The sequence below is a fragment of the Lepidothrix coronata genome, unplaced genomic scaffold (genome assembly GCF_001604755.1).
Source record: "Lepidothrix coronata isolate B3197 unplaced genomic scaffold, Lepidothrix_coronata-1.0 Scaffold8, whole genome shotgun sequence".
NCBI classification, from domain to species: domain Eukaryota; kingdom Metazoa; phylum Chordata; class Aves; order Passeriformes; family Pipridae; genus Lepidothrix; species Lepidothrix coronata.
In genome coordinates, this window is record NW_016690188.1 from 405226 (window position 1) to 432052 (window position 26827).

Sequence of the window (26827 nt, forward strand, 5' to 3'; positions counted from 1 at the left end):
TGAACTGTCTCAGTGAACCACAAACCAGATCAACCAAAGCTGCCTTGTAGCCACAAAGCCCCTGCTAGAGCAGGAATTTTGCTGCTTAGCCAGGACAGGTCTCAGTGAACTGATTTAACTCAATTGGAAATTTTTCCAGTGTAACCCGTGCTCCCTAGGAGGTGCCTGATGTATGTGTAAAAGCTTCTCTCTCTGTAATGCCCATTGTAATAGATAAAGGTCAGAAGCACTGCTGAAGTCATCTTGCTTGACCTTATCTTTTCAAAATTGTAGCACTTTTCCCTAGAAACCAAATTAAAGCTTATCCTTTGGTAAGTTATCCTATCATGAAGGCTGCAGAGTGATTATAAGGCCAAAAGTTTTCCCTCTTGCTGCTTAAATTACCCTTGATTTCTAGAAACTTCACCTTATTTTGAGGTTAAATTCATCTAATTTCAGCTTTTTGATGATGTCACTGTTTTCAATGGGATTGAAAAGCTCATGCTCTTTCCTGCTATTACCTCCCTTCTCTGCTTTTAATCGCCTGTCACTGTGATCTAGTCACCTCTGAAGCCTTTCCCTGAATAATGATTTGACTCTGAGTCCTTCAGGACCCAGGCTCACGTTGTGTTGATGGTTCTCCACTGAACTCTCTCCTGTAAATCCCCCCATACGCACTCACAACTGATGTTGCAATGGTGATGTTGCAGTATCTGTAGTCAAAAGCAAAACTGTTTTTCTGCTTTTCTTTCATATTCTTTGTATACATTAAATGATACATTAAAAGACCCAGCCCTTTCAGGTACTCTGAGAGCATTTTCTGGAAGGGTATTAACAGTTTTCCCCAGTGGCCTCTATCAGTTGCTGTTGCCCACAACAGGGCCCTCAGTCTCACAGGGTCCTGCTTTCTTGGTTTGCAGGCATTTTACGTACGACTACTAAAACATACTTGCTTGGTTTAGATACCTTAAACAAGCGTTGCCTTTGAGTCATCAGCAGACTTACCAGGAAAGGTTTTTTTATTCTAGTCTTGGCCAGCAGTACCTCATGCTGTGGGTGGAAGGAAGTAAGTGCTGAGGTATCTGGCTCAGCAGAGTCTCCCCTGCTAGCAGAGCCATCTGTCAGAGAACTGTCTAGCTATAGTTTTCTTGAGACTCTTTGAGTTCAAATTATTCAGGTCTCCTAATTTGTAAATCTGGACTCATGGCAAACACCATTTTAAAAAAATCTTGCTCAATAAACATTATCAAACAGGAAAATATATATCTTTTGGCATCATCAAATACAGACCCTAAAGATACATGTCCTGAATGCTCTTGCCTTTTCTGTGTTGTCTTTCATCATTTTTCATCTACAGCTCTCATGGAATCTTAGCCTGATCCGTGGGGTTTTGGGGGTTTTTCACATCATGTTTTAATAAAGATTTTTATTATCTTTAAATATACTGTTCCTAAGAATTTCTTTGGTAAATTTAGATTTCTTATTTGTTATATTTATTTCTAATTTAACAAATTAGTCATTACCTTTTTTTTTTCATTTAGTATTATCACATTTCTTATGATTTTTCTGTGGATCAGACATATGGACTATGATAATTTTTTTGTTTCTATTTTAGAACACAGAATTTGGGACATTCAGCAGGGTGTCTTAAAAATTGTTGGGTTTTTCCTTTTATGGTTACTTTAAGATCTAGGTTTTTTTCAAATTCCACATGCATGAATAATTATATATGAATATCCAACACTGCTCTTTATTTCTGTTTGTCTGTATACACAAACAAATCATGATCAGAGTGGAGATAATTGCTAATATTTAGAATTGGTGAAAAGTTTGTTATGTTAGAATGAGGTCTAGTGTTTATTACCTGCTGTCAGGTGCAAAACTTTCTGATTTATTGTATACTTCTGTTGTTTTGGCTTTTTTTAAGATATAGAGGAGGTTTGTTACTGACTTCTCTAGCTAAATTTCAGCAAGGTGAAGTCAGCTATAGTTCTACTGACTGAGAAGGTTCTTTCTAACGAAATAAACTAGTAATACCTTGAAAGACTAGTAATAGTTGTTCAAGTTCCTTCCCATGGTTTTGGAGCTCCTGTTGCATCACTACAAATACAGCTGCAGTTAATGAGATCTGCTCATGCACATATATCAAGCTCTGTGTTAGAAGCCCAGCCAGAGGAACTGGTTGAGGGACTAACAGTCACTTCATGCAGAGAGTTAAAAGAAGAAACAAAGTTATGCCTCACTCTTGAACTCATATTCCTGATAACTCACCGGTCCTGTTATCAGCCAATGAAAGAAAGCATGAAGACAACTCGGAAAGTGGGAGATTCCTGGTGTTGTGGAAGATTGCCTCTTTTGTGCATCCAGTACATAATCCATTCACAGGACTCCCTGCAGTCCCTTGACTTGCCATTGAACTAACACTCAGCAGCAAACCAGGCTAAGGGCTTTGCTCTGCTTTCAGCAGTCTGGAAGCTGTGTCTGGAAGGGCTTTAACACTGTGCTGCAGAGGCTGGTCGCTCAGCTGTGCAGCTCAGCACTCCTACACAGAACTCTTGGGAGCCAGCACAGGTGTTTTGCTGGCTGGTGGAGACAAAATCTCAGCTATTCCAGTATTAGGCTGTTTGAAAAGGCCCTTGGCACTATGGTGAAGGTACTGTAAAGTAGCTTTGCTGGATCATTCTAATGACAGACTAATCCAACAATATGAATGTGGCTGTAATCAGGTCCTTCACTTTCTGAAGTATCTTTTCATGGCAGAAATCATGCTGGACAGAATGTATACAGGTTAAAGGAATGTTTAGTTATCGAATGTTTGTGAAGTTTAAAGATTACAAAAGGTATAGAAAGTCCACACCTGTAATTATGAACTGGACCTATTCCAGCATTGTGAAGAAATAGAGGAGGGATTTGTGTCAGACCTTGTCAGATACTTGCTGTTGAGGAGTTTCAAAATTAAAAAAATAATCTTTGCAATAAACAGGCTTTAAAAGAAAATTATATGGTGGGTGCTGGATCTTGCCGTCATATGTACCTAAAATAAAGGTAATCAAAGCAATAAATTCACGGATTTATATTGTAATTAGATTAGAATGGAACTTAATAAAATGTAGTACATATATTTCTTCTGGATTGTTTCTGATTAACTACATGTTCAGTTAGTAGGATCAGGTTTCTCTGTGCATAAATCTAACTGAAGATCCTAACAGAGATGTTGTTAAAAATCCTGGCAATAGGTAATAAATTGGTATTGCTTTGCTCCTCTGTAGTGCCCACAGAATTCTAACCAGTCACTTTGTGCTATAGTGGGTACATTTCTTAGTTGATGGAATTCTTTTTACTGACCTCCTGCTGCTGTATAGGTAACAAATTCTTAACTTTGGCCCTATGTGTAGCAATAGGTGGATTTGCCCCATAAAGACAGAATGAACAGCTCCATAAAGACCATAATTGATAGTTAAACCTTTCACCTGTGTGTGCAATTTGCTCAACTTTGGGTGTTGCAGGAAAGTAAGAACTCAAAGCAGAGCTGACAGTGCAGTCATAAGTAACTGCTGGGCTCTTACTAAAGTAAGTCCAATTGATATTCAGCTGTCATAAGGACTGTTTCTTCATGACAGTAGAGCAGTCGCACAGTTGGGGATTGAGCCTGAATCATTACTCACATCTTTGTTATAAAGAGAAACTGTATTCCGTGCAGTGAATAATTGCATTGCTATTAGCAGCAGCTAATGTGTATGACAATATCGTGTGCCTATGGAATTAACACTAATAAGTTTCAAAGTTTATTACAGTCCATCCATTAAGGAACATACTAGCATGACACTGGTGGTCACTGTTGGAATGCTGGGAAGTATTTTTGTATAAAATCAGAAACTGAGCATGAATTAACAGTGCAAGTGTTCATAACAGCAGGGCAGCTGCTGTTTTGTCTTACCCAAGGCAGCACAGCAATCAGTGCAAGGCTCTGAGGGTCTTCCATGTCTCTTGCAGGCATGTTGTCATTCAGATTTACAGTCACGGCCTCACGCTCCATTTCCCACTTTGCCCCAGTCTGGTGTGTTGCAGCTCCATCAGCTTGGGAACTGCCAGTGTGAGCTCTGCTTCCTGCTGCTCCATCCTCTCTCGGGTTGAAATGAGGCAGAGGCTGTCCTGAGAGCTGTTTCTATTGAGATGTTGTGACAGTAGTGTAAAAAAACAGCTTTAGAAGGTCCTAATTTTAAAGATACATATTAAAAAAGAATTTTTTTTTAATAGATTTTTTTCAATTTTATTACACTTTCCTTCCTTCGGTAGTAGTAGAGAACATTATGGTAGATTCTGAAATCTTTTGGAAGCAGAAGAGCTGCACTTTTATTTTTGTATCTGAGCACAGATATTTGTAGTGACTTGCTAAACAGATAAGAGCCTGGGAAAAATGAGTGGACAGTTTGGGTCAGGATGTTATTAGAAGCAAATTTTGGTCTTCAGAGTGTTTATGCTGTTCCAGCCGCTTGTGAGATCACAGAAGCCTGCAGAGAAGGAAACAATGGAATTTGATGTTACACTGAACATCAAACAGGGTCGAAGGTTCTGTGACCTCTGCAAGTAATTAAAATAAAGCTTCACTGGAAAATGGTAGGCTACTGCCACAGTTCCTGTTTTACAATTCATGACATTCCTTAAGGGGTTTAAAAGATGAGTCTGAATTATTCTTTGTGCTGCTCCTTAGTCCTTAAGAGAGTTAAGAAATCAGGTCATTCTCCTCAGAATCATAGTAGAAATAAATATTTGAATAGGTTTGTTCATCAAACGGGCCTATTATACCTGTTCATAAAAATTAAAAAAAAAAGCAAAGAGGGGACTGCTTTTGCTCTTATATGTACTCTTTCAACTACGTAATAGTTTTTGTAGTATTTAATTAGTATTAGAAAATTAAAGCTTTGTACATGTTTAGTAGCTGTTTGTCAGGTTGACTGCTGTCAGTGACTGCTAAGGTATCTTTGAAAGGAGAGTGAGCGAGTGCAGCTGTGCAAATGTAACACAACAAATATGCACTTAATTGTGTCCTTTGGCCAGCAGAACATGTCTGTTGGTGATTAGTTCTTCCTCTACCAGACCCACTGGCATGTGAGGTCTCCTAGTGGGATTCTTGTTATTGTTCTCTCTGGCTCTTGTTCACTGTTGTTCTGGAAGGAAGGACAGAACTGAAGTCATGAGTAATAGGAAATCTTAAACTCTCACATTCACCAAAGAGGAAAACATTTATTTAATCAGACTATAGCTTTACAGGCAGTCAGAGAATAAAAGGTAATCTTGTGGGAAGTGGGGGCAGAGGGGTTGGACTCAGAAAATACAGTCCCTGGCTTTTGAAGTACTATTGCCATGGGGTTAATGCTGCATGTGAGCTCAATGCAGGTACTTTTTCTGCTGGGTTTTTGCGGCATGTTGTGTCAGCTTGTCTACAGCTTTAATTGCAGCTCCTGAGTTGGAATAATTCCTGCAATACCCACCACTGCCTTTTGTGACACCTATGAGTGACAGTACATTGCTGACTTCAGCAGGTCCGCAGCGTGAAGGCAAAAGAGTGTTGTGCGTGTTGTGAAGAGGTTGGAGCATCAGCAGTGTTAGAAGGGCTTGTACAGGAGCTCAGTGCCTGATGTTCAACTGGTGCTTCAAATACCTCCCAGCAAGAGGTCTCTTAAGCTGAGATGCAGGCAGGGTGTAAGGCAGTGGCTGTGTTGTGCAACCTTTCTCACTCCACACAACTGTGCAGGGTCATTACCCCTCCCATTAGAGAGAGCCTTCAAAGCCCTCTGTAAACAGTACACAGAGGCTTTTAAAATGGTTCAATCAGCTAAGGAGGGCTTGTATGTCCAACTTGCAGTCATTTAGGAGAATAGCATGCTGGAAAAAGGCTGAAAATTTAAAGCTGCTGAGTTTCAAAAGGTGATCAACGAAAAATTTGGTTTCTCAATATCAACTATTATTATAGGTCTTGGTATTGTTATAATAGATAATAGAGCTTGTACTTTTGCTCGTTACTTGTGACATGACCTCTGCAGAATATGCACACCTAGCTGCCCTGTGTAGCTCATCATCCATGAATCCTGGTTTACTGAACCTCCAGCTGTCATTCATAAGCCTTAGAGAGGTGGTTACATGGTTTTATTCTTAGGACTGGTCAGGAGGAATAAATTTCTGTAATGGTTTTCCTTGGTAGTGTTTCTCCAAAGTGTATATATGACACTGAATGTTTTTTAATCTGCTTTGTAATTTGGGAGACTGAAGCTCAGTGTTGCTGCAGACTTGATTTCATTGTAAGTCTTGAAATTATGAGGATGAATACAACCTTAATACTATCTAGTGTTGAAGCTATTTTATTTGCATGAACATGCATGTAATGTGCATATTGCATATAGTATATATATTTAGTAGTATATAGAAAATAAATAAAACTCATATATTGGTGGTCAGTCACCAATCAGTGAGACTTGCAGAACCTTGGAAAAATACTCAAATTTAGCCATGGGGTTACTCAAATTTAGCATCCATACAGGTACATTCATAATTATTCTTACAGTATACCTTTGGCTACTGTTCCTTCATTCTGCAAGTCTAAGGCTCTGTAAATGTTTGGTAAATGAGTACATACTACTACTTTTTTTAAATCTAATTTTTCTGTCTACTGTGTACAAATGGGATTTAATCTGAGAACCTATTTTAGATTTGTCAGTGTGGGTAGAAGATAAATAGGAAAGTCAGAAGAGCTTGTATATTGTTATAAATTGATAACTGATGTTCTTTGCTTCTAGGGCTAATTCAAGTGCCAGGTGATTTAACAAAGACTTTATAAGCAGTGACAGCAACATACAAGTTTAATATTTCACTTGACAATAAATTGCTGTCAATTCATTCAATTCCATTTAAGAATTTGTATGCAAAGGGACAGTAAAAATATTCAGTATTATCGTGGTTGGTTTTAGCACTTCTAGCTATGCAAAATCAAAGTATTTACAGCAATTAATTTAGCTTGCTCAATCTTAGTTTAGGGACAGTCCTCTAAGGCGTGGGTCACAGTTTGTGCTTGATGGTTTGTATAGCCCTGAAAACCTCAACCAAATCTGGAATAGTTCAGATGGGATCGTAAACAGTATGGTAAATCAATACCTAGTGGCTGTATAGCACAGCTAACTGCAAAAGATTTCTGGATGTGAACTTGAGAAGGGGTGAGGAGAGCTAGGCAAGTATCTTTAACTCTCTTGCACCTTGGCTGAAGAATGCTTGGGGCAGATGTGCACTTAATTTATGTCACCTGTTACTGCCGTGAGGATTGCGATGCAAATATTATAATTCAGAGCACAGCAGCATAACATTACAGGAAGCTGAACACTGGGCATACTTAATGAAGGTTTAGTAGCCCTAAAAGGGCAAAGGCAGATGTCTAAAAAGTGTGAATATTTCATTGCCTTGTAGATCCAAAAGGTTTTCCTAATACATTATAAATTACTGATTTGTAGCAACCATTTTCCCAGATGATCACAGCAAGTCAGGCATAGCAAGATTAGTCCTGAGTTAGTTGAGATTCAGAATGTTTTCCAGTGGATATTCACTGTAGAAAGGCTCCCACTCATGAATTGTAGAAACATTACTGAGGCTGAAAACTCATGAAACTGTTTTGGAAGTGCTTAACAACATCTGCAGCAGCTGTGGTGTGTAACTCCCCACAAACCTCTCCAGTGCAGGGTGTGTTAGCACTGAGACTTCGCAGGGTTGTGTTATCTGGGGTGTGGTGTTCAGTCATCACTCACACTGGGCTAAAATTTGGCCAGTTGTTTCAGACCCGATAAACTTGAAATTGATCTCTGCCTGCTTTGAAGAGATGGCAGATGTACATCATTTAATATAAGAGGTTTTTCCAGGAAAAAAGTCTTCAGAGAGGCCACAGTTCTACACATAATAATGTGATGAATTCTGGATTTGTTTATCCTATAAGTAGTTTAATAGGATATATAATAGCTTTAAAACCGTGTAAACTGCTTGTAGCAATTAACAGATGAGTACTTGAATCCAGGCTCCCTTTCTTAAAAGATCCTCATAAAAAACTTTTTGGTTAGAAGAAAAGTAAGTGGAATGTTTATCATATGATAATGACAAGTGAAAGACTCAATTTTGGCACTAGATGGGCTGGATACAGACTCTTTTAGGACAAAGTATGGATCACGATAGTAGAAGTAACTTATCAAAATTAGTATGAATTGACTCCAAAACAAGGAGCAGGAAGCTCAGAAGCCTGTGATATGACTGTCAGAGCAGTTATGGAAAACCCAAAGGATTGGCACCTTCTGCTTATAAAAAAGAGATGCATCATTTGTTTAAAACATAGGTGCAACATGGCCTTGTTTCTAAAAAAAGACATACAAACAAAGCCAAGGAAACAAAAAGTCAAAAGAAACTCAAACCCAAACCACCACACCTGAAAGGCCAGGCTGGAAGAACAGAAGCTGAAACTGTGCCTGTGTGAATGTGTGATTTTCTTTGTCCACATGCCATGGTCCTCTCTACTATAGATATCTCTACTGGATCATAACTACCCTTCTTAAAACTACATTGCCTTAGTTGAGCATCAGGGTACTTGGCAGAGAATTATATCTTTATAAAATCTGCTTCATCTGACAATGGAAAGTTTCGGTCCTTCATGTCTGGGAATTTGGTAAGCATCTCACAGAACACAATCCCATCCCAGACAGGATATCTCAAAGGTTAATTTAAAATAACATAACAGACCCCGTACTCTTCCAGTTCAGACTGTGTAGCTCCTTAGCTACCCTGCTGAATATCTTTAGAGAAAGTACAAATTTTATTTCAGAAAAAGCCATGTACCTACTAAAATTTGAGCTCTGTTAAGTGACACAGTTATGCTGCAGAGATATTCTTTTGTTTCATGACCCAGTCAGAGGCCCCCCTCCCCAGAAGATTCCTGTTTTATTATTTCAAATCTGTTTTCAATTATTGTCTTCCTCTTTGGAGAATATCCTTTTTGGCAGTGATTCAGCCTTCTTGGGAATTTTTTATATCTCATTAACTGGGAGCAGTTCCCAAGACATCAGATTTGCCATCATCTTTAAATCAAATAAGTCTAAAATCACTCATAACAAGGAACTCTGTGGGCCTCACTCTGCTGAAGAACTTCAGGAATGCTCAAAAGTTAGGATTATTTTTTTTTGCCAAACACAGATAGAGTTGTTGTTCCTCTGTACATGCAATATTGTTTGCGTGAGGCAGAAAATCCGGAAGAGGGTGTCTGTATCTGCTGAGTGATGAGTTATCTGAACTGGAGGTCTATCTTTGAATCCTCTTCAATATTCACAGCCCGAAGTGGCATATATATATATATATATATAAATATATATGTACGTATGTATGTATATCCACAGCTATTTTTATATATATATGTATAACGTAGCTGTTTGTTGCATGTTTGCACTCAAGATCAGAATAGTTGTTGTTTGATGCCAGTGTTACGTTTCAGATACATTTGGACATTCTTAATTTTCTTTTTCTTAAATTCCAGTCTTGAATGAAACTAATGGGATGGCTCAGAGGTTAAATAATTGCTAGAGAGAGTGAGAGATGAAGAGGACAGCCAGTAATGAAAATTAAAAAAAGAGAATGAGCATTAACTGTGTTTTTCTCTCTCAGTTCAATATTGGGTTTGTTGCTTCAAGTCAAACATCAGTTCTCCCTCATTAGCTTTTCTTCCTCGTGTAGGCATATTTTGTAGTGACTTTTCATTCTCCCTTTTATCAGAGACCTTTTTTTGTCTGGTAGCTCTAAATATGCTGTGCAAAAAACCCTAAATCACATTAGTCTCCCTATTTGGTGGATTTTGCCCCTAAGAAGCAGGAATCAACAACAGAGGCAGGATCTGAGTAAGAGAAGTTTTTTGCAACTGAACAGTGAAATGTATGGCTAAACTAACAGCACACTGAGCCCTCTTCTCTGGCCTTGTATTGTTGAAATTCCTGAATGGGAATTGTTAAATTAAAATTAAATGGTGTGGCTTTTCCTATAGAAGGGGTGGGTGGTAGAGTTGGTTTTCTGGTAGCTGTCAGGTACTTAAACCCATACACTTCATCCTCTCATATAAATACTTTTAAATAGTAAGCCTTTATAATCAATGTCAGACGTGAACCAAAAATATGTCGTTATTCATCTCAATAGACATAACGAAAGGTTGAATTTAGTAATATTATAGTCCTAAGTATAATGAGGTAGGAAATGGTTTTGATGACATTTAACAAGTCAGCTATAGAGTAAACAGATATGTTTTTCAAATCACAGCTCAGTTGATAGGGAATATTCTGTGAATCCTTGTGAAAAAGGATTTGAGGTTAACTTGTTTGGAAAGTCAGGTACAATTTTTAAAACCTTTTAGAATGCATTACTTCTCACTATTAATTATTTGTAGGATTAATTGTTTTTCAATTAAAAAGTCTGATGTGGACCTTGTGTGCTTAGTTTCTGATGAGAGGAAGCCAGTGCACTGATTGCTTTGGTCTCCTAAGGAAAAGAATTCACATTAATATTTGGGCCTTGATTTTTCCTGTCCCTATAGTCCTGAAATCTGATCAGCTTTGCCTATTATGGGTGTCAATGTATTTAAGAGAATGAATGACTCAGTGGATTTGGATTTGGGTAACAGGATCTAGGGTATTTAGCATCTTTATAAAGTAGTTCAAATTCAGCTCAAGCTCTCTGTGTTAGTGTAGCTTCTGGAGTCAGGCATCTGTGAATCAAGTTAATAGTCCCAGAAGTGGCTCTAGAAACCTCTCTCCATTAATGCCATATCAGCAGTATTGGGAAGAAGGCCAAAGAATTAAATGGCAGGTTGAAAAATCATTCATTGTCTAAATTCTTCTGTAACAATGGAGCAGTTGAGAAAACGTGCTGTTTGACAAAATGAGAAGGCAGCAGGTTTACACAAGTATCTCACTGCAGTGTGACATCCATTGCCTTGGACTCTTAGAGAGATGAAGATTTAAAAAGATGTTTGTCAAATCATGGAAAACAGATACATTCTGATGTAGCCCCTAGCCAGGAAGACTTTAAGCTACTGATTACTTGAATAGGAAGGTGTGAAGAGGAAGGGCTCTTCTGTATTGTCTTGTTTCTTACAGTCTTTTTTCCCACATAGTTGCTGCTGGCCTCTGCTGAGGACAGGACAGACCTCAGGGCTGAAGCAGTATGGCAAAGCTTACATTCTGATCACTATTGTCACATCATGAGGGCAATGTTGTAGCATAACAGGTGAACTGGAAGAAAAAGGACAATGGTCTGTTTGCAAATAGTGGTCTGTCACAAAGCAGTGCAATGCGTTTGTCCCTCATGTCCCTTTTTTGTTTTTCTTTAGGCAGGTGACAAGCATTATCATCCAAGCTGTGCACGATGCAGCAGGTGCAACCAAATGTTCACAGAAGGAGAAGAAATGTATCTGCAAGGTAAGGATGTCTCCATTCCAAAACAGGAAAATCAGACTTTGGAATTTTTCTACCACAGACCTCAGGAGTTTATAAACAATCTCCATGTAATATGGCCAAAGAGGAATAAAGTCATGTTGTCATACTTTTTCACTTGAAACCCTTTTGGTCTATTAGGTGGTCATAACTGTGGCTTTGCAGTGACTCTGCACCCCAGCTGAGGCAGACTGTGTTTGCTAAAGCTGTGTAGCAAAAATGAAACTTATTAGGCTGCCTCAGCATTTCACATGCCGTGGATGGCTCAGCACCCACACTGGTATAGGAGATACCAGAGGAAGTGAAGGGGTTTCCTCTGATTTCTTCTGGTCTGTTTCTGTGCTCTTCTGGACCACACTCCAAACTTTAAAAGGCAAAAGAAAAATTTCCAGAGGCTGCAGTGAGTTTGTTTTGAACCATGTAGGTCTCATTCCTCATGCACATTGACAGAGTATCTCCTCCGGTTCTTAATCATATTTGCCCTTCTATCTGGTCATGTCCCTTTTTTTATTCCTGTGTACTTTATTTTTGTCTTTCTACAGTCACTTCTTTTTTGAATGTTAATTTCCATCTCCTCTTTCTTGTTAACAGTCTCACACTCCCAGGTATTGCCAAGCTTGTTTTTTTCATGATCTTTTCACATAAAAATGAATTTGATCTTTTCCTTGATTGAAAAGTAGCCTTGATCTGAATTCCACCTACTCTTGGAGAATGTAGCCCATTAAGTATTAAGCTACAGTTATTATTATTACTTGCTGTAGTATTAATTAATGTTGGTAGAGGAATTTATGTAAACCAGAAATCAAAGTGAAAAAGGGAGATACATGCTTGGGTTTTGTATACTGCACTTATGTTAGAAAACTTGTTTGCTCTACCTGAAAAGGACTGTAGAAAAATAGTGAAAAAATTATGAGTGTGTGAATGCAGCCATCTCTTGAAATCCTGAGGAGAGATTCCTTCTGGAGGAGTTCCAAAATAAGATAATATTGTTAAGGAATTCCTTTGAAGCTAACTTGTTTTATTTTGTAGTTTGCCCTCCCTTGTAGTCCGTCTCTCTCATCTCTCACTGACCTTTTACCTTAGTCATCTTATTCCAGCTGTGCACAGAACTGGATGTCAAGTTGTGTAGCAGCTCTGCATTGCAGGAGCAAGGAGAGGCTGCAAGAGGGCTGGGTAGGAAGTACTGCTTTCTAATGGCAAATTGAAAAGACTAATTTGAAAGCAGCAGTTACAGCATCTGGCAACCGGTAATCTTCTTAATTTCCTTACATCATGGTGTGATAAAGTACAGGCAGAGTTTGAGGTGAGCATCAGTTCATCCTTTGCTGTTATTGATAACAACTGTTTGCGACTGATGCCATTTGTCCGAATGTAGCAGAGAATGGGAGTTCAGGTTGATTGGGCAGGCTCTGGGGTAAGTTTCTACAGGTCAAACCAAGACAGAAGGCATTGCTTCTACTTAAACTAGGCTAGACTTTGTCCTGTCCAAGTTTAGGTGCTAGGGGAGAGGAGAGAAACCTGGCTGCCTCATCTGCTGTTTTTCTCTTTTTAGCTGTATCTCTCTCTCTGTGATTGTGAATCAGTGTTCTTTGTGGTCACTCTGTCTCAGGGGAGGAGCAGCCCAAATTGCTTTATTGTTCACAAGCTGTTTTCTGACTAAATAGTGTTATCTCTGAGTGTGCTCCAGACTGTCCTGCCAAGGCTTTCCTTGCTGAATTGAGCGTACTTTTAAGTGTGAGGACCCAAAAGCCTTTCCTGTGCAGAGCTCTCAGCTGAAATGTATATCTTGACTCCATCCAAATAATTTACTCTAGGGTGCAGAATAACAGCATTCCAAGCATTTCTCTGAATTAAAAATAACAATGCCACAACAGTGAAGCTATAACTAAAATCACATTCTTGATAAAATACATAAAAGTACGCAGCTTCCATCTCACTTCTAATTGTCCTTTCCCCAGGACATGAAAGCACTGTTGCTGGTATTTGCTTTGTAGAATAGAGGAGCCTGGCAGGATTGTGGTAGAAACTTCTATTAGAAATGTGTGGGAAACATGCAAAAGGAGAACATGGAAAACCAAGCTGTCTATCTTGGGGCTTTCTATGTTAAGGATAGTTTGAACAAGTCAGAAGCACTCTGACTTGGCACTTCTCCAACACACAAAAAATGAGAAAGAAGCAGCACCAGAAACTTTCTCTTTCCCGTTGACTACCTGGTAATACATTATTATATTATTATATGGACTGCCCAGAAGGCTGTTGCTGAGCTTAGGATGTTGCCCAGTATTTAGAGGGATGCTGATGTTGAAATAATGGTACATGCAAAGTAAAAAGCTGAATAAATGAACATGCTATAAATAACAATAAATGAACAAGTTGGTCTTTGCCAAGTGAGCAAACAAACATATATTAAGAATGGGAATAAGTACAATTTGCTGAACTATTTCTGGTAGAAAAAAAAGAGGAGCGATGCAGCTTGAGAATCTGCACCATTCCAAGCATTTCAAAATAGATTGGCATGTTTGGATGAATAGATCATGAAAAATACTTACATTTAGTTTCCTAACCTGCTCTATCTGATTTGAGTTTTTAAATTTCACATCTTCCAAATCTCTTATCATTTTGTGGAAGAAAACTCACAACCATTAGCTAAATTTCACCATGAAAATGACATCCAGACTTGCATTTCTTGTTCACTTTCAGCAGCTGCAGCATTCTCCTGGGGTGTCCCTGTAATTGGGCCAGTTCGTGATAAATACTGCCCAAAATGCAGTGACAGCTTTTTCTTTGATACTGGGGATAGTTTAATAGGAAAGAATCATAGAATCATTAAAATTGGAAAGCCCTCTAAGATCATCAACTCCAACTCTTAACGTAACAGTGAGGCACAGAGGAATAGGGATCATTTTTCTCAGTGCCACACAGGAAAGAAGCTCAAAGCTGGATTTGAGAGTTGAACCTAAACCTTCTGAATCTTAGCTCATCCTTGAGCAATAAGTGTCATGTTCAGTAAAGTGTTACTCAGATCACTTCTTATAACATGATACGGACTTACAACATGAACTCTCTTCCTCCTGAGTGGACAGGGCACGCCTGTCTCCTGATCTGGCAGGCGCTGTGGGGCCCTGGCTCTGAGGCTGCTGTTTGTTTACAGAGAAGGCTGTTGGTACGCTTCTCCCTGTTGACTGATGGTTTCCCCCTGCCAAACGCACAGTTTCTTCTTCCTCGGCTTGGACTCAAAGCCAAACATCTCAGCCCTTGATCCAGAGTCACAGCGTTCTCTCCTGTCTCCTGATGATGATTATGTTGTGTAGTGCTGGGAAATGAAATGACTCCCGCTGGTCTTTACTTCTGTACCACGCCATGTAAGGGTTCATTAGAACAAAATTTCCAGGGGCCCTGACCCATACCTCCCCTGGGCTCTGAGGGTGGGGTTTCCTCTGGCTGCACTTGAGCTAATAGTCACCAGCAGGAGACCTGGACTGCTCTGTTTGGTTTGTCTGTGGACAGAGTGAAGAGGTGATGTTCCTCCCTGCAGATAGTTCAAGGCTCTGTGTTGGCTTTGTGGTGACTGGAGTGAAGTATGAATTTGACTGCAGATGCAGTCAGTGTTAAAAACCAGCATTAGCTTTTGCTCCGTTTCAACTTGGCTGATACCTACCAGCAGCTTCCCAGCAGTGACCACATTTTATACTCTGTTCCAAAGGAGAACTGAAATGGGATGAAAATGCTCCTTGCCCCTGACATTGCTCTGCCCTCGGGAACAGCCGTATATTTCCATTTTTACAGCATGAAAGAATCCCATATTTTGGGAAACAAACGGCAGAGGCCCTGACTTTTTTAGTAGGATGTATAGCTGGAAATACCAGAGCCACACGTGCCACTGACCTTGCAGAGCAAGGGAGTAGGAGTGATGTCTGTGCCAATGGCATATGCAGTGTGCTGGAATCTGGGGAGAGGCTCTTTCACATGCTGCTTTGTACCACCTGCCTTACTGGCCTCAACAGCCCTGTAGACAGCCCTGACTCTGCTGTGTTGTGAATTTTCTAATTTTGCTTTTCATTTTGCATAAGTGCAGGGAAGAAGTAATCTGAGTGATACTTTACAGTAACTGAATATGACACCGACTGCTCATGGACTTAGAGTCAGAATTTCCTTTTTACATGTGGTGTAGGACATTAGGGGAGAACAGATCAAGTAACCATGGCCCAGTTCCTTTGCTCTTAGTCTCCATCCTGCCAAAGGAACTCTCTGTCTTTCTGTTCCTCCAGCTGGTGCTCGCTGACTCTCTTGCTACTTGAGACTGCTTGAGTTTTAATTAAGAATGTGTGCAAAGTGCTTTGGCAGCCCCAGGACAAGGCCGCTGTAGATATGCCAGGGATTTGAATATCTTTTAGTTTCACTTGTATTTCTCAAAAACTAGACTTTAATGTGAATTACTCGCATAGTTCATACAGATTCACCACCTGATGCCATGAAGTGATTTGCTTTCATAACTGACTTATCATAACCAGAAGTCATCTGCTTTGCTCTGAATAAAGATGGGTTTCTTTCCTCCCTCAGGTTCCACTGTCTGGCATCCCGACTGTAAGCAATCCACTAAGACAGAAGATAAGCTCCGGGTAAGCTGAATTCATGGCAATGACACACCATACATTTTGCACACACGATAATTGAATGTTGTTTTTAAAAGAGTGACTTTTTCCATGTTTTTTTCACATAGCTGTCACAACTCTGGCAGAATATACAGTGGAGGCACTTCAGAGGTATTGCTCTGATTTTTAGGCTTACCACCTTCACATACCTGTCTCAGTGCACTGCCTTAAAGATAGTGTCATTTACTGACATACAGACGTGGCAAAGTATCTAAGACACTTCATTTCATATCTCAGTTGTTGTGAGAGAGACTCTTAAGGAGAAGATATGAACAGGGCAAATGCTACCATATATTTTAGTGGGTTTGCACATCTGTGTAATTGCTTTATAGTTATCCCCTGTTCTGAGTGGTTATTTGTAGCATTTAGACAAGATGAACTCTTCTTCCTTTGCCATACAAGTAAACCTCAAGCTGAAGTGATCCTAATTTGAATGCCAAGAAGAGCCACAGTTACCCTTGGAGTCACTTCAGCATATCCAGACAAACTTTCTGGATCAAATCCTGACAATAATGCTGCACTGATGAATGCTAGAGCCTGGCTTTTTGTGTGCACCAGGCAATTCTAAGCCCTTATTCACTAATTCATCTTCTGGACAATTTACTCTTTTTGATATCTCAGTTGGTCCCTTGAATTTTGCTAATTTGTCAGGATGTGAGAATTAGAGACTCCATGTGAATAAAATGTCTTTCAGACAGGGAAACTAAGAGGTACTGGTGTGGAGATACCTACAGTGTCCTGTGGGTTGTATTCTCTGTGGGTTTCATTCATTTCTTTAGCATTTATTCCAGTACACTGGTCTGTAGAACATTCCCCGCAGAGAATTTATTATGATTGTAGGTAATGTGCAGGTAAATTCTTCTTGTGCAGAGTCCATATTATTGTGGGCAAAAGTATAATTGACCCTTCATGGGTATGTTGTCTAGAATGGCCTAACATCAATGCAGGTGCCATCCAGCATTCACACATTGTTCTGTGCTGACTTTTCATAAGAAAATGGAAAATTATGCCAGACTGGATTTTCTTCCTCATTTAACAATTTGAATGTAAATTTGACAGTGTTTTGGCCATGCTTAAGTGTGAGAACACTTGTGCTTTGTGGTAAATGGTTGGGGTACAATACCTTCCTTTCACTCGGACCCAGGAGTCTTATCAAAGCACTCCTGACCACACTGCAGCCCTTGCAAACCTTCTCCAGCTGGACCTTACAAATCAGTTGGTTTACTTCCATTCCCCATGGAAGTGGCCATAGTCCTCCTCAAGTATTTTCCTTTTTTCTGTCACATATTCTAACACATCAGTATTCTTCCCTCTCAGCTAATTTTAATTGAAGTGAATGAAGTAAATTAATTAATTTACCTGCAAGGCTTTTTTTAAGTGAGTTCTTGCAGGAAGATAAAGTGAAGCGGAAGAAGGTGTATTGAGGGAACATCTGAGAAATGTTACAGTACAGCTATCCTAGGTTTCCTTGTTCCTGAGTGAGAGATTCTATGCAGAGGTTTAATATGTCTTTAAAAGGCATTGACAAATGCATCATACTGAAGCTGGCTGAGAGATGGAGCATTTTTAGCTTCAACACTACATCACAGGTTGTCTACTCTGGTGCAAAGTCAGATACTTTAAAATTAGTTGGAATTCACTTTGATGACTTTGACACATGCTTCATTCTATTGACCCAAATGAAGGAAGTAGCAAACAGGTAGGTACAGAAACAAACAAAACTGGGGGAACTATGTGCTATTTGAGCATGTCAGCACTAAATTAGGAATTGTATTTTAATTGAATTTCAGTTTCTTATGACATACATTTAGACCTAATGTGAGAATTGGAACCTGTTTTTTGAGTTGACAAATAGCCACTTTCAGGGTTAGGCCTAGATTTTCTGGTGGTTCTGCAAAAAGCCAGTGCCATTGCCTATTTGCTTGCTGGGTTTCCTTTCCCTATGGAACAAAACAAAACAAACCAAAAAGCCCTTTTATCACTGAAGTAACTTCAGAAGTTTTCAGCAAGTTCTGTTTTCTTTTAGTGACTGAATTGTGATCTAAACTAATCATCATTCTAGCTGGTCAAGATCTGAAAGGGAGTTCATTAAAGCAGAGGTTGCTTTAGATCTTCCCCCCATGGATACTTGTGGAATATTACAAAGCCAAAACAAACAGAAAACAGAACAACCATAATGTATATCGTTTAGGTGTTTATTTAAAACTGTCTGGCTGTTCATGATTCTGCAGTGATCAGTAAGTAACACGGATACTATAACGCAAGTAGATATTAGTAACTTGATTGAAAAAAGAGCTTAACCACTGAACTGGGGAAACTGCTTTCCTTTTCACTCATTTTTCCCTTTTGTGTTTCATGACAGCATTCCTCATCTGAGTTCTTTTATCCAAAGAGTCTGGTTCTGCGCAGGCCACGCTCTGCAGAGGTTTGCTGTTGTGTTTTCATAGTGTTGATAATGATCTTCTTTACTGAGAAGATTCTTCATTATTGTCATTTGCTGCACTTGCTACTAGTCCTGCCACACAGCTTTCCTGCTATCACTTGCCACCATGGGCACTGACGCTGTATTTTGCATCACTTGTTTCAGTGTTGCTTGTTAATGCTCACATTTTTTGTTGAATGAAATGCTTAAAATTAACTTATTTTTTTTAGGTTCAGATGAGCTTTTGGGGGCTGTAGTATTGGTCTTCCAGTATTCCAGAAAGTTTTTTCTCATGAAACAAAAAATCAGAGTGCAAATATGAAGCAAATGAAAATGGTGAAAAGCATCTGACTTTAAAGCGATGGTTAAAAAGAAATTGTTTTCCATGAACAATTACTTATGTTTTTAGGAAAAAAAAATCCCATTAGTTAAATCAGTTCCTTTTTTATATGTATCGACCAAACACACATGAATACTTTGTTGAGAAAATATTTACAAAATTCCAGGTTTGGGCATATTCCATGTGCTGCCTGAGAGCATTTGCCTCTCTCTAATCTGGCGCACATCTCAGTTGCAAGGTCTTCCCTGTCCTCTTGATTCTGGAATAGCTTTCTACTTTCAGACTTTGTTGTGTTTGCTTTGCACTTACAGACACCACCCACTTCCATTTCTTCTCCTTCAGGGCAGTGCTTATTTATTAGGTGTGTCTGCTGTAGGGGATGTGTGGCTGTGCTGCATGCAGGTGTGCCTGAGGTAGTTTTCACCTGGTGATGAAGTCAGAATGCTCTGGTATGGACTTAGCACAGGCTGGCAGTGGGCAGACAGGCTGAGAGAGTCCATGCCACTGGATTTCCATTGTGTCAGTTCATGTGGCCTTCACATCTCTAATTGCAAAGTAGATGTGGTCACATGTCAGCCAGGGCAGGATGCGTGTGATAGATCCAGTCTGCAGGATGGTCTTAGGTGGTTGGATCCAATACTGTGATTAAATGGGGGTTAATGCAAGCCCTGTACTCTCTGTCCTGCCCAGTAGTTTAGTCGCTTAACTACTCTTGAATATTACTCTCTGCTAGCTACAGATCTGTGTATCAAGAAAATACAGCCTGTGTTATCCGTGCTCTTAAGAGAGCAACGTCTCTTCAGTCCTAGGCTTTATGGAATTGAATGTTGGAGTCTAAGAACAGCAAACTGTGGGACCATTTCACTCATCTTTTAGGCTAGTGTAGTGGCTTTTGCATTCAGCTTAGCATGCACGAGCCTGAGTTTCCAGTGCTGAAATCCAGGAACCTTAGGATTAAGAAACCAAATCCTATCCAATGTATTAGAAAAATATGCAAGGCAAAATAGGGGCAGCCCACGTCAAAATAAAGGAATGTTCTCTTCCTTGCTTTGTAGACTGTGTTGGATACAAATAGCTTAGGGTCAGATGAATATCCTCTTGTGTAAATTTGGGCAGTACTAAATTCTGTTTAGATTTATGTGTGGATTCTACAAAGTGTAACTCAAGGGAGAATTTGGCCTCAAGGGTTCTGCAGAGTAGACACAAAGATAGTATCATTGCTGTTACTATAAAGGTGGGCCAAAGGTTTGAATCTACACGAAGATTGTAGTTTGAAAATGGTAGGGTGAAAGCCTGTGAATTTCCTGAGAAGCTTGTGTTGAATTCATTATGTTCTGGACTTCCCACTTTATTTTCTTGTTCTTTCCTGTCTTGTTCTTAACTGACTCTTGATGAAGGCTAAGTTTGCATGAGTAGTCTTGTAAAAGTTTGTTTGGTACCAACATACCTGCAGTGATTACGTGCTGAAAATTCATTCTCCTCTCTGGTGTTAGTGCCTAAAAAGGAAAGAAAAATTAGTTGTAACATATTAATATCTGTGTTTGTGTGAGTTTGAACTAAACCCATTCACTGGTTTTGTCTTGATGCATATATAGTGCAGAGAAATAAGAAATGCACGCATTTGAAGGATACACCCTTGTAAGGAGGAGGGTACAGTTAAATAGCAGACAGGCGCAGTGAATGCTCTGACACTGAGGGGCTTTCTTGGTCTTGTACACAGCCACTGGAAATTACTGAAATCTGTAGGAAGCCTATGTTTTGTGAACTCTGGTTCCAAGTCCTAAATAACTACAAAACCTTGCAATTGATGAAGCAGGTAGTCAGAGTAACAAGTGTTGTACTGAGAAATCCCAAATCCCTTGGTGTTGCAAAGTCGTGTCGGCCAAATAGAAGATATTCCATCCTAAACTTCTAATAGCTTATTTACAAACATGCTTCACTTAAAGTAGCTTCTGAGGTTTAGAGAATTTGCTGAAGCTATAATGTTAAGTGTTATTAAGTGAAAACATATTCATTCTTCTGCAGCTATTATCACCGCCTTGCATAATGAACTCTATCAAAAAATTAAGGCAGGTACTGTAAATGGGGACGATGCCTTTGTTAAGCAGTAGTGCATCCACTTGACCAGATGTTCTTGGGATCAGTTTTGATCTGGTTGCCTGCACCTGTAAGTTTTTATAGAGCATGATGCTGAACATCTGTACTTCAGAATGCCAGAGCCACCACATTGTAGCAGCATTTGGATGATGTGAATGGCTCTAGGCTCGATTCTTTATTTTTCTTTTTTTTTTTTTAGAAGTTATTTACATGGTGCACCATGCATGATGACATGACAAACAGAGGTAAATCCAGATGAACATCTTAAGCTTTGCAGTCCAATATTAAAATATCAAGTTTATCAATTTGGGGCATATGCATGGGTGATATGATAATTGAGCACTCAATTCACAGTGAGCGTAAGAGGATGAGCATGACAGTTGGTATTACCTCTGCCAGTCTGCAAATGGAACTGGTAAAGAACTTCTACATTGAAGTCAAATGCATGAAACGAAGAACAAAAACAAAAATAAGAACTCTATGATAAAGTGGGAAATATTGAGTAGTCTTGTAGATACTTTAGATGCTTTGTGATCTGTTTTTTTCCTTTGGCTCCTTTAATGACATGCATGACTTTTTGTTGACTGAATTTCTATTGTTTTTTTTCATATACTTCATAGAGTTTCTGTATTTGGTACAGACATCCCATACTGATATATTTACTACTGTTACATCCGTTTGCGTGGAAGATGAAAGAAAAAAAGTGATGACTCTTCTACTGTCAGAAAAAGTGGAGAAAGGCCATGTACCACAAGAAAAGAAAAATTAAAGTTTAGTTCTTAATAGAATTTTTCTTGAAATTTCTCTGCACAAAGATGGCATTATGAAAAGCTCTACTTTGTTTCCTTCAAGAAAAAGAACAATGATACAAAAAATGTTCCAGATCTGTTTATAGAAGGAGTAAGGCAGCTTAACTTGTTTGGTTGCTGGGAGTGTAGAACAAGTGAAGGCTACTGTGATGGAAGTAAATACCTCTAAATTATTGTGTTCATATTAAAGATTGTTTCCTTCTTCTTTACCTGTTTTTTTCCACTAATGTGTGCAAGACAAGCTCACATGTTATCTCCACATCTCCAATGTTAAAGGTTACATAAGGGCTAGCCACTATTCCTGTTATTTACCTGTGCTCTGATCAGCTCCCCTCTACAGTGGAACTTACACCCTACTGCAGTTACATCAACACAGAACTTGACCTCTAGCGTGTCTCTTGCCAGCTGTTTAATGTAAAAAGTCACAGTGGTGTTACACAGGGTCAGGGATTCTCAAATGCTGATGAAAATGTAATGTTCAATTTAATAAAAGCCATACCCGGTCACAGATTTTCAGTCAGGGGCTATTACAGGTCTCTTAGGAGGGGAGCCAACCATAGCAACTAAAATTATGCCAGAGGAACAGCTTTTATCAAGGAATCTTTAGTGTATGTTTGTTAAGGCAAGCAGCATAAATGTTTTTAAGTGCAATGCAGTTGTCTTTAGGGGAAAGTGCAAAAGCTGTGAAGGATTCCCATTCCATATGGGAAGCAGCAGAGTAGGAAACAGCCATCTGTGATGGAAACAGCCTGTGTAATTCAAAACAAGAAACAGGGCAAAGTGAGGCAGGAGGGGTGAGTGTAGATATAGAAGTCCTTTTTCATGCACTGTCTTTGAGGGTATGTTATAAATGTAAGCAAGATAAAGGACTGGGAGCTAAGAGAGGAACCTCAGAGTTCCAGGTCTGCTTGGATTCAGCTCCTCAGGAAAGGAGCAGCGTGTGCTCAGGCAGTGGATGGCAGGATGGCATCCTGCCCAGGCTGTGTGGAGCTTTGCAGAAGATGGAAGGTAAAATTGATGTACACAGAAAGAATTACATAAAATAGAAAACTGGTTTAAAGGGTGTCATATCTGGCTCATGGCCTTATTAATGGAATGGTAATGAGGAACTTGGAGCAGAAACACAGTGAGGAAATGAGGAACAGGTGCGACAACATGCAGGTCCATCTGACAACTGCTCCTATACTCCAGGGTTAAGAGCACCTAAGAAAGCTGTTAACAGGATATGGCTGACACTATCTTCTTAAGATGTCTTAACTTTTTTTAATAAATTCACTGAAGTGATAAATGCAAGTGAATTTTCCTTAAATGAAAAGATTTTTAGCAGTGACACTGAGGTGAGACTAAGGAGGTGGGCTGAGGGCTGAGAATTTCTCGTTTTTTGAAGCAATTACAAAAGATCCAAAGGGCCTGCCAAATGGGAAGAAGCCATAACTGCCTCTAAGACTTGTTTTCCTACAGCATGGAGAATTGAGCAGACAAAACTCTTAAAGTATGTCTGCCAAAAGCCAAAGGTAACAGAGACACCCCTAACAGTACCTCAAGTACTTAATACTGTTCCCTCTGTTGTAATGAAAACAATTGTTTTCCATAGCAACTGCAGCAAAATGCTACATGTGTCTCCACTCAGACAGAGCGAAATGGAAGAATGGAAGGGGGAGTAAAGTGTTTCCCAACACCAGCCAGATTTTCCAGCTTAATTCTTGTAACATTTCCATGAAACAAGTGGTTGTTGTTGGATTTTTTTGTTTGATTGCATCATGGGAGGAGCTTAAGGGCAGCTGAAAAATTTCTGTTCCCTTTTGAGATGTAGGAATTTGCAGCTACAGAGAGAAAAGAAACATGTAAAGGTCCATCTGAGAAAGTGTTCTCAGATGTGCTCTGGAGAGTATTTGTGACTTTATCAGTCCACAGCCACATCTGCTTTCTGTTTGATCTTAATCTTCACGGGTTTTGGTGGCACATACTCAAAGCCTTTTATTCCTCTGGTGCTCCCTGAGTGTGGTGATTTCATTTCCACAAATGAAGTCAGAGAAAGCCTGCTGTCTGATCCACAATCAGTCTTCAACATTTCATTTACGGATGGTTCCAATAGATTTCCTGGCTATGAAATTAAAAGTAGAAAGTCTCTGAGGTCAATTGAAAAATCCTTTCAGGAAATGTATGCTTAGAGATAAGAAAGATCCGGTAGCCTTTTTGTGTTCACTCCGGTATTTCCTATATAAAATCAGTGAGCCAGGCTGTCAAGCCTTGTTTCTCTTCAGTGTGTGCCTGGAGGTCCCTTAGTTCAATGTCACAAGCTGATGACATAAGGACTGTTTACCAGGGTTTAATTTCAAGTGACTTTGAAGTATCCCAGTGCACTGGTGTCATCAGAGTCATCTGCTGACGCACTGCTTTTTGATGGGATTTGATTCTTTGCAGCCACTTAGGGAGCGAAAATTGTTTATGGTTTCTCAGTTGCAAGTGGGATATGGTTGACTACCTTTGTGTGTCTGCTGTGTGCCAAGTTTAGGAGTAATTGCCACAATAGCCAGAGTGACTTTTGATCAAATAGATGTTTTTCAAATTTATCAGGCTTTCAGGATCCCCTCATCTTGGTGATAAGTTTTCTCCTCTCACAGAACTTCCCCCAGGGCATCAGTGTCTGTTTAGATCTGACAAAGTGTTGGAAAATCTACTAAACATAATAGCACTCGCTCTGTAGGGGTGGGACTGTTCTCATGAATTTCAGATGTTGTCATTAAACATCATGACTTTTGCAGTATGAGGAATCATGGAATTTCAACCAGCAGTTTGACTTCCCTACTGCATCCTGATGGTGCTGCAGATATAGGGAACAGTGCCAAGCAAAGGATTTCAGGTCCTTCTACTTAGAAGGACTGCATTCAGTTCTGTATTCATAATGGAAATCCATTGATTGAACACCTGGAAAGTGATAATGTGTGTGCTGTGCTCCTCACAACAATTTTGTCTGCTGAACTGCTGATACCTCTAGTGGTTTGTGAACTAACGTTTTGCTAAAATGACCAGCAGGACTATCCTGGATGGTACTTTGGCTCCTGCAGTGTCTCTGGCAGGTGTTGTTTGATTTTGTTCTTTATTATTGTCAGTCTAGTCTTTTACATTGTTTGATTTAGAAAACCTCTTTCCCCTCTCACAGCACTCCTTCCCCTACCAAAAAAAAAAAAAAAAAGCCCACTTGCCTCACAAGATTGTGAAATTTGCCAGAATGCTTGCATTTGTGTTGACATTTTTTCCTAAATTCAGTTAATTTCAAGATGTGTGCAGATTTCTTAATTTAAACTCAAAATTACCAATGTTGATGGCTTCAGGTTGCTTTCAAAAGTTACTTTTTGTTTTTCAGCCTACAAGAACGTCATCAGAAAGCATTTATTCCAGACCAGGTTCCAGTATACCTGGCTCTCCAGGCCACACTATCTATGTAAGTATTCCTTCTGAGGAATAGGCTGCTCGCCCATGAAATACTCACACTGAAATGAATCACTGTTACACTGATGCCAGTGCCTTTATTCTAGTGGTAAAATCATTATTTCTCCATGTAGCTTTTATAATTGTAGGACTTCGAGGGCAGAGTAGGCCTTTTCCAGGTCACATTTCCCTTGGAAAGATACAGTAAATCTCTTGAAGTCACTTCATGATGTGAAGGGGGACAGAAGGCAGATGGGTCATTTGGCTTTGTAAGGGTTATGTGAGGAGATCTGTGCACTTTGATACACAGTTTTTGAGAGATCTGCTGTCTGCACTTGCAGGATGTCGGGAGGAGGGTCAGCTACACTGAAAGAAGCCTGATTGATCCAATACCTTCTGTTTCAGAAGTCGGATGTTTTGGTTGTGAAAAGAAGGGTGTTTTGAATTTAAGATCAAAATTGTAACTAATCATAATGCTGAATCACTGATTTTATAGATAACCTTGAAACTATATGGGTGAAAATGTAATGTAAGACACAGAAACGTATCAGTGGCATGTATAATAATGCAGAAAAATCACCAAAATTACAAATCTCAAGTCCTGAGTTTGAGTTCAACTCTGGTTCTTCTGTGCATTTCAACAACCACAAAAATTAGCTGATGTGTGAAAGGTGTTCACACTGCAGGTATCAAAACACAGAGCATGTCCTGGAGAACTGCCATTCTGCTGGTAATATCAACTTCATAAACTGTAGCGTTTATGAAATTGAACTGCTGCTCAAAATCAGTCTGTAGGGCAACATGGTGGCTTAGACCGGGGTCTGCAAAAAATATCTGTAGTTGTTTATTTTGGATTAAGAATATCCAGACATATTTGTGTCTCATTAACAGACTGTGGTAGAAATACTACAGAAATAACATATGTTAATTTACCTACATATTTTATGGTTACATTTGTTTAAGGTGTTGGTTTATATCTGGTAAGTAAAAGCTAAACAGATTTGAGGCTATTTTTTAGACAGTGAATTTCCCAGCTATTTCAAACCTTGTTTCTCTAAGAAAAACTGTTTCTAGTTTATGGCACTGCTTAAGAACCACAAAGACCAGTGGTTGTTAGAGAACTTGGAAAGGCAAATGCATGTCAATCTGAAAATTCTAGGCTCTAGTACTCAGAAAGAACAGAATTGAGTGAGTTTTGTTATGCAGCCCACTATGAATAAATAAAATATCTAGTAGAAGTGTTGAAAAACAATTTGAGTATCCTTCTTTTGTAAGGTAGGTAAAAATGTATGATGATATTTTTTAGAAATCTTTTTATAGGGAAAGATATTAGCTCTCTAAACTAAATATGAGGCCTCTTTCTAGCTCCTTCTAGTGTATGTATCTTACTTTGGAACTGATTTCCTACTTCCATTTTTTAACTAGTCAAGAGTTCCTTGCAGTCTTAGTGCAAAAAATAGTTGATGCCAGAACCATGCAGTTGGTCAGCAGTGGATGTCTTAGTCAGAAGCTTGGGTATAGGATGAGTGATGAGTGCAATTTAATAATTTCATTTGGGATTTTGGATACCCAGTCCTCACAGTCCTCCTTGTCTCTTTATT

General features: G+C 39.3%; 1 protein-coding gene across 14 annotated transcripts in view; it reads left to right on the forward strand.

The window, feature by feature from the left end:
- Positions 1 to 26827, forward strand: part of ABLIM1 (actin binding LIM protein 1) — a 146462-nt gene that overhangs the window by 87880 nt on the left and 31755 nt on the right. For 7 of the 14 annotated variants that reach the window (XM_017803807.1, XM_017803747.1, XM_017803755.1 and 4 more), the window contains exons 7-10: positions 11372 to 11459; positions 16035 to 16093; positions 18489 to 18551; positions 25162 to 25239. In XM_017803807.1, coding sequence (XP_017659296.1) covers positions 11372 to 11459; positions 16035 to 16093; positions 18489 to 18551; positions 25162 to 25239 — 288 coding nt within the window. The remainder of the gene's footprint in view (positions 1 to 11371; positions 11460 to 16034; positions 16094 to 18488; positions 18552 to 25161; positions 25240 to 26827) is intronic. The other 7 variants (XM_017803819.1, XM_017803767.1, XM_017803812.1 and 4 more) reach the window with 1 other exon arrangement.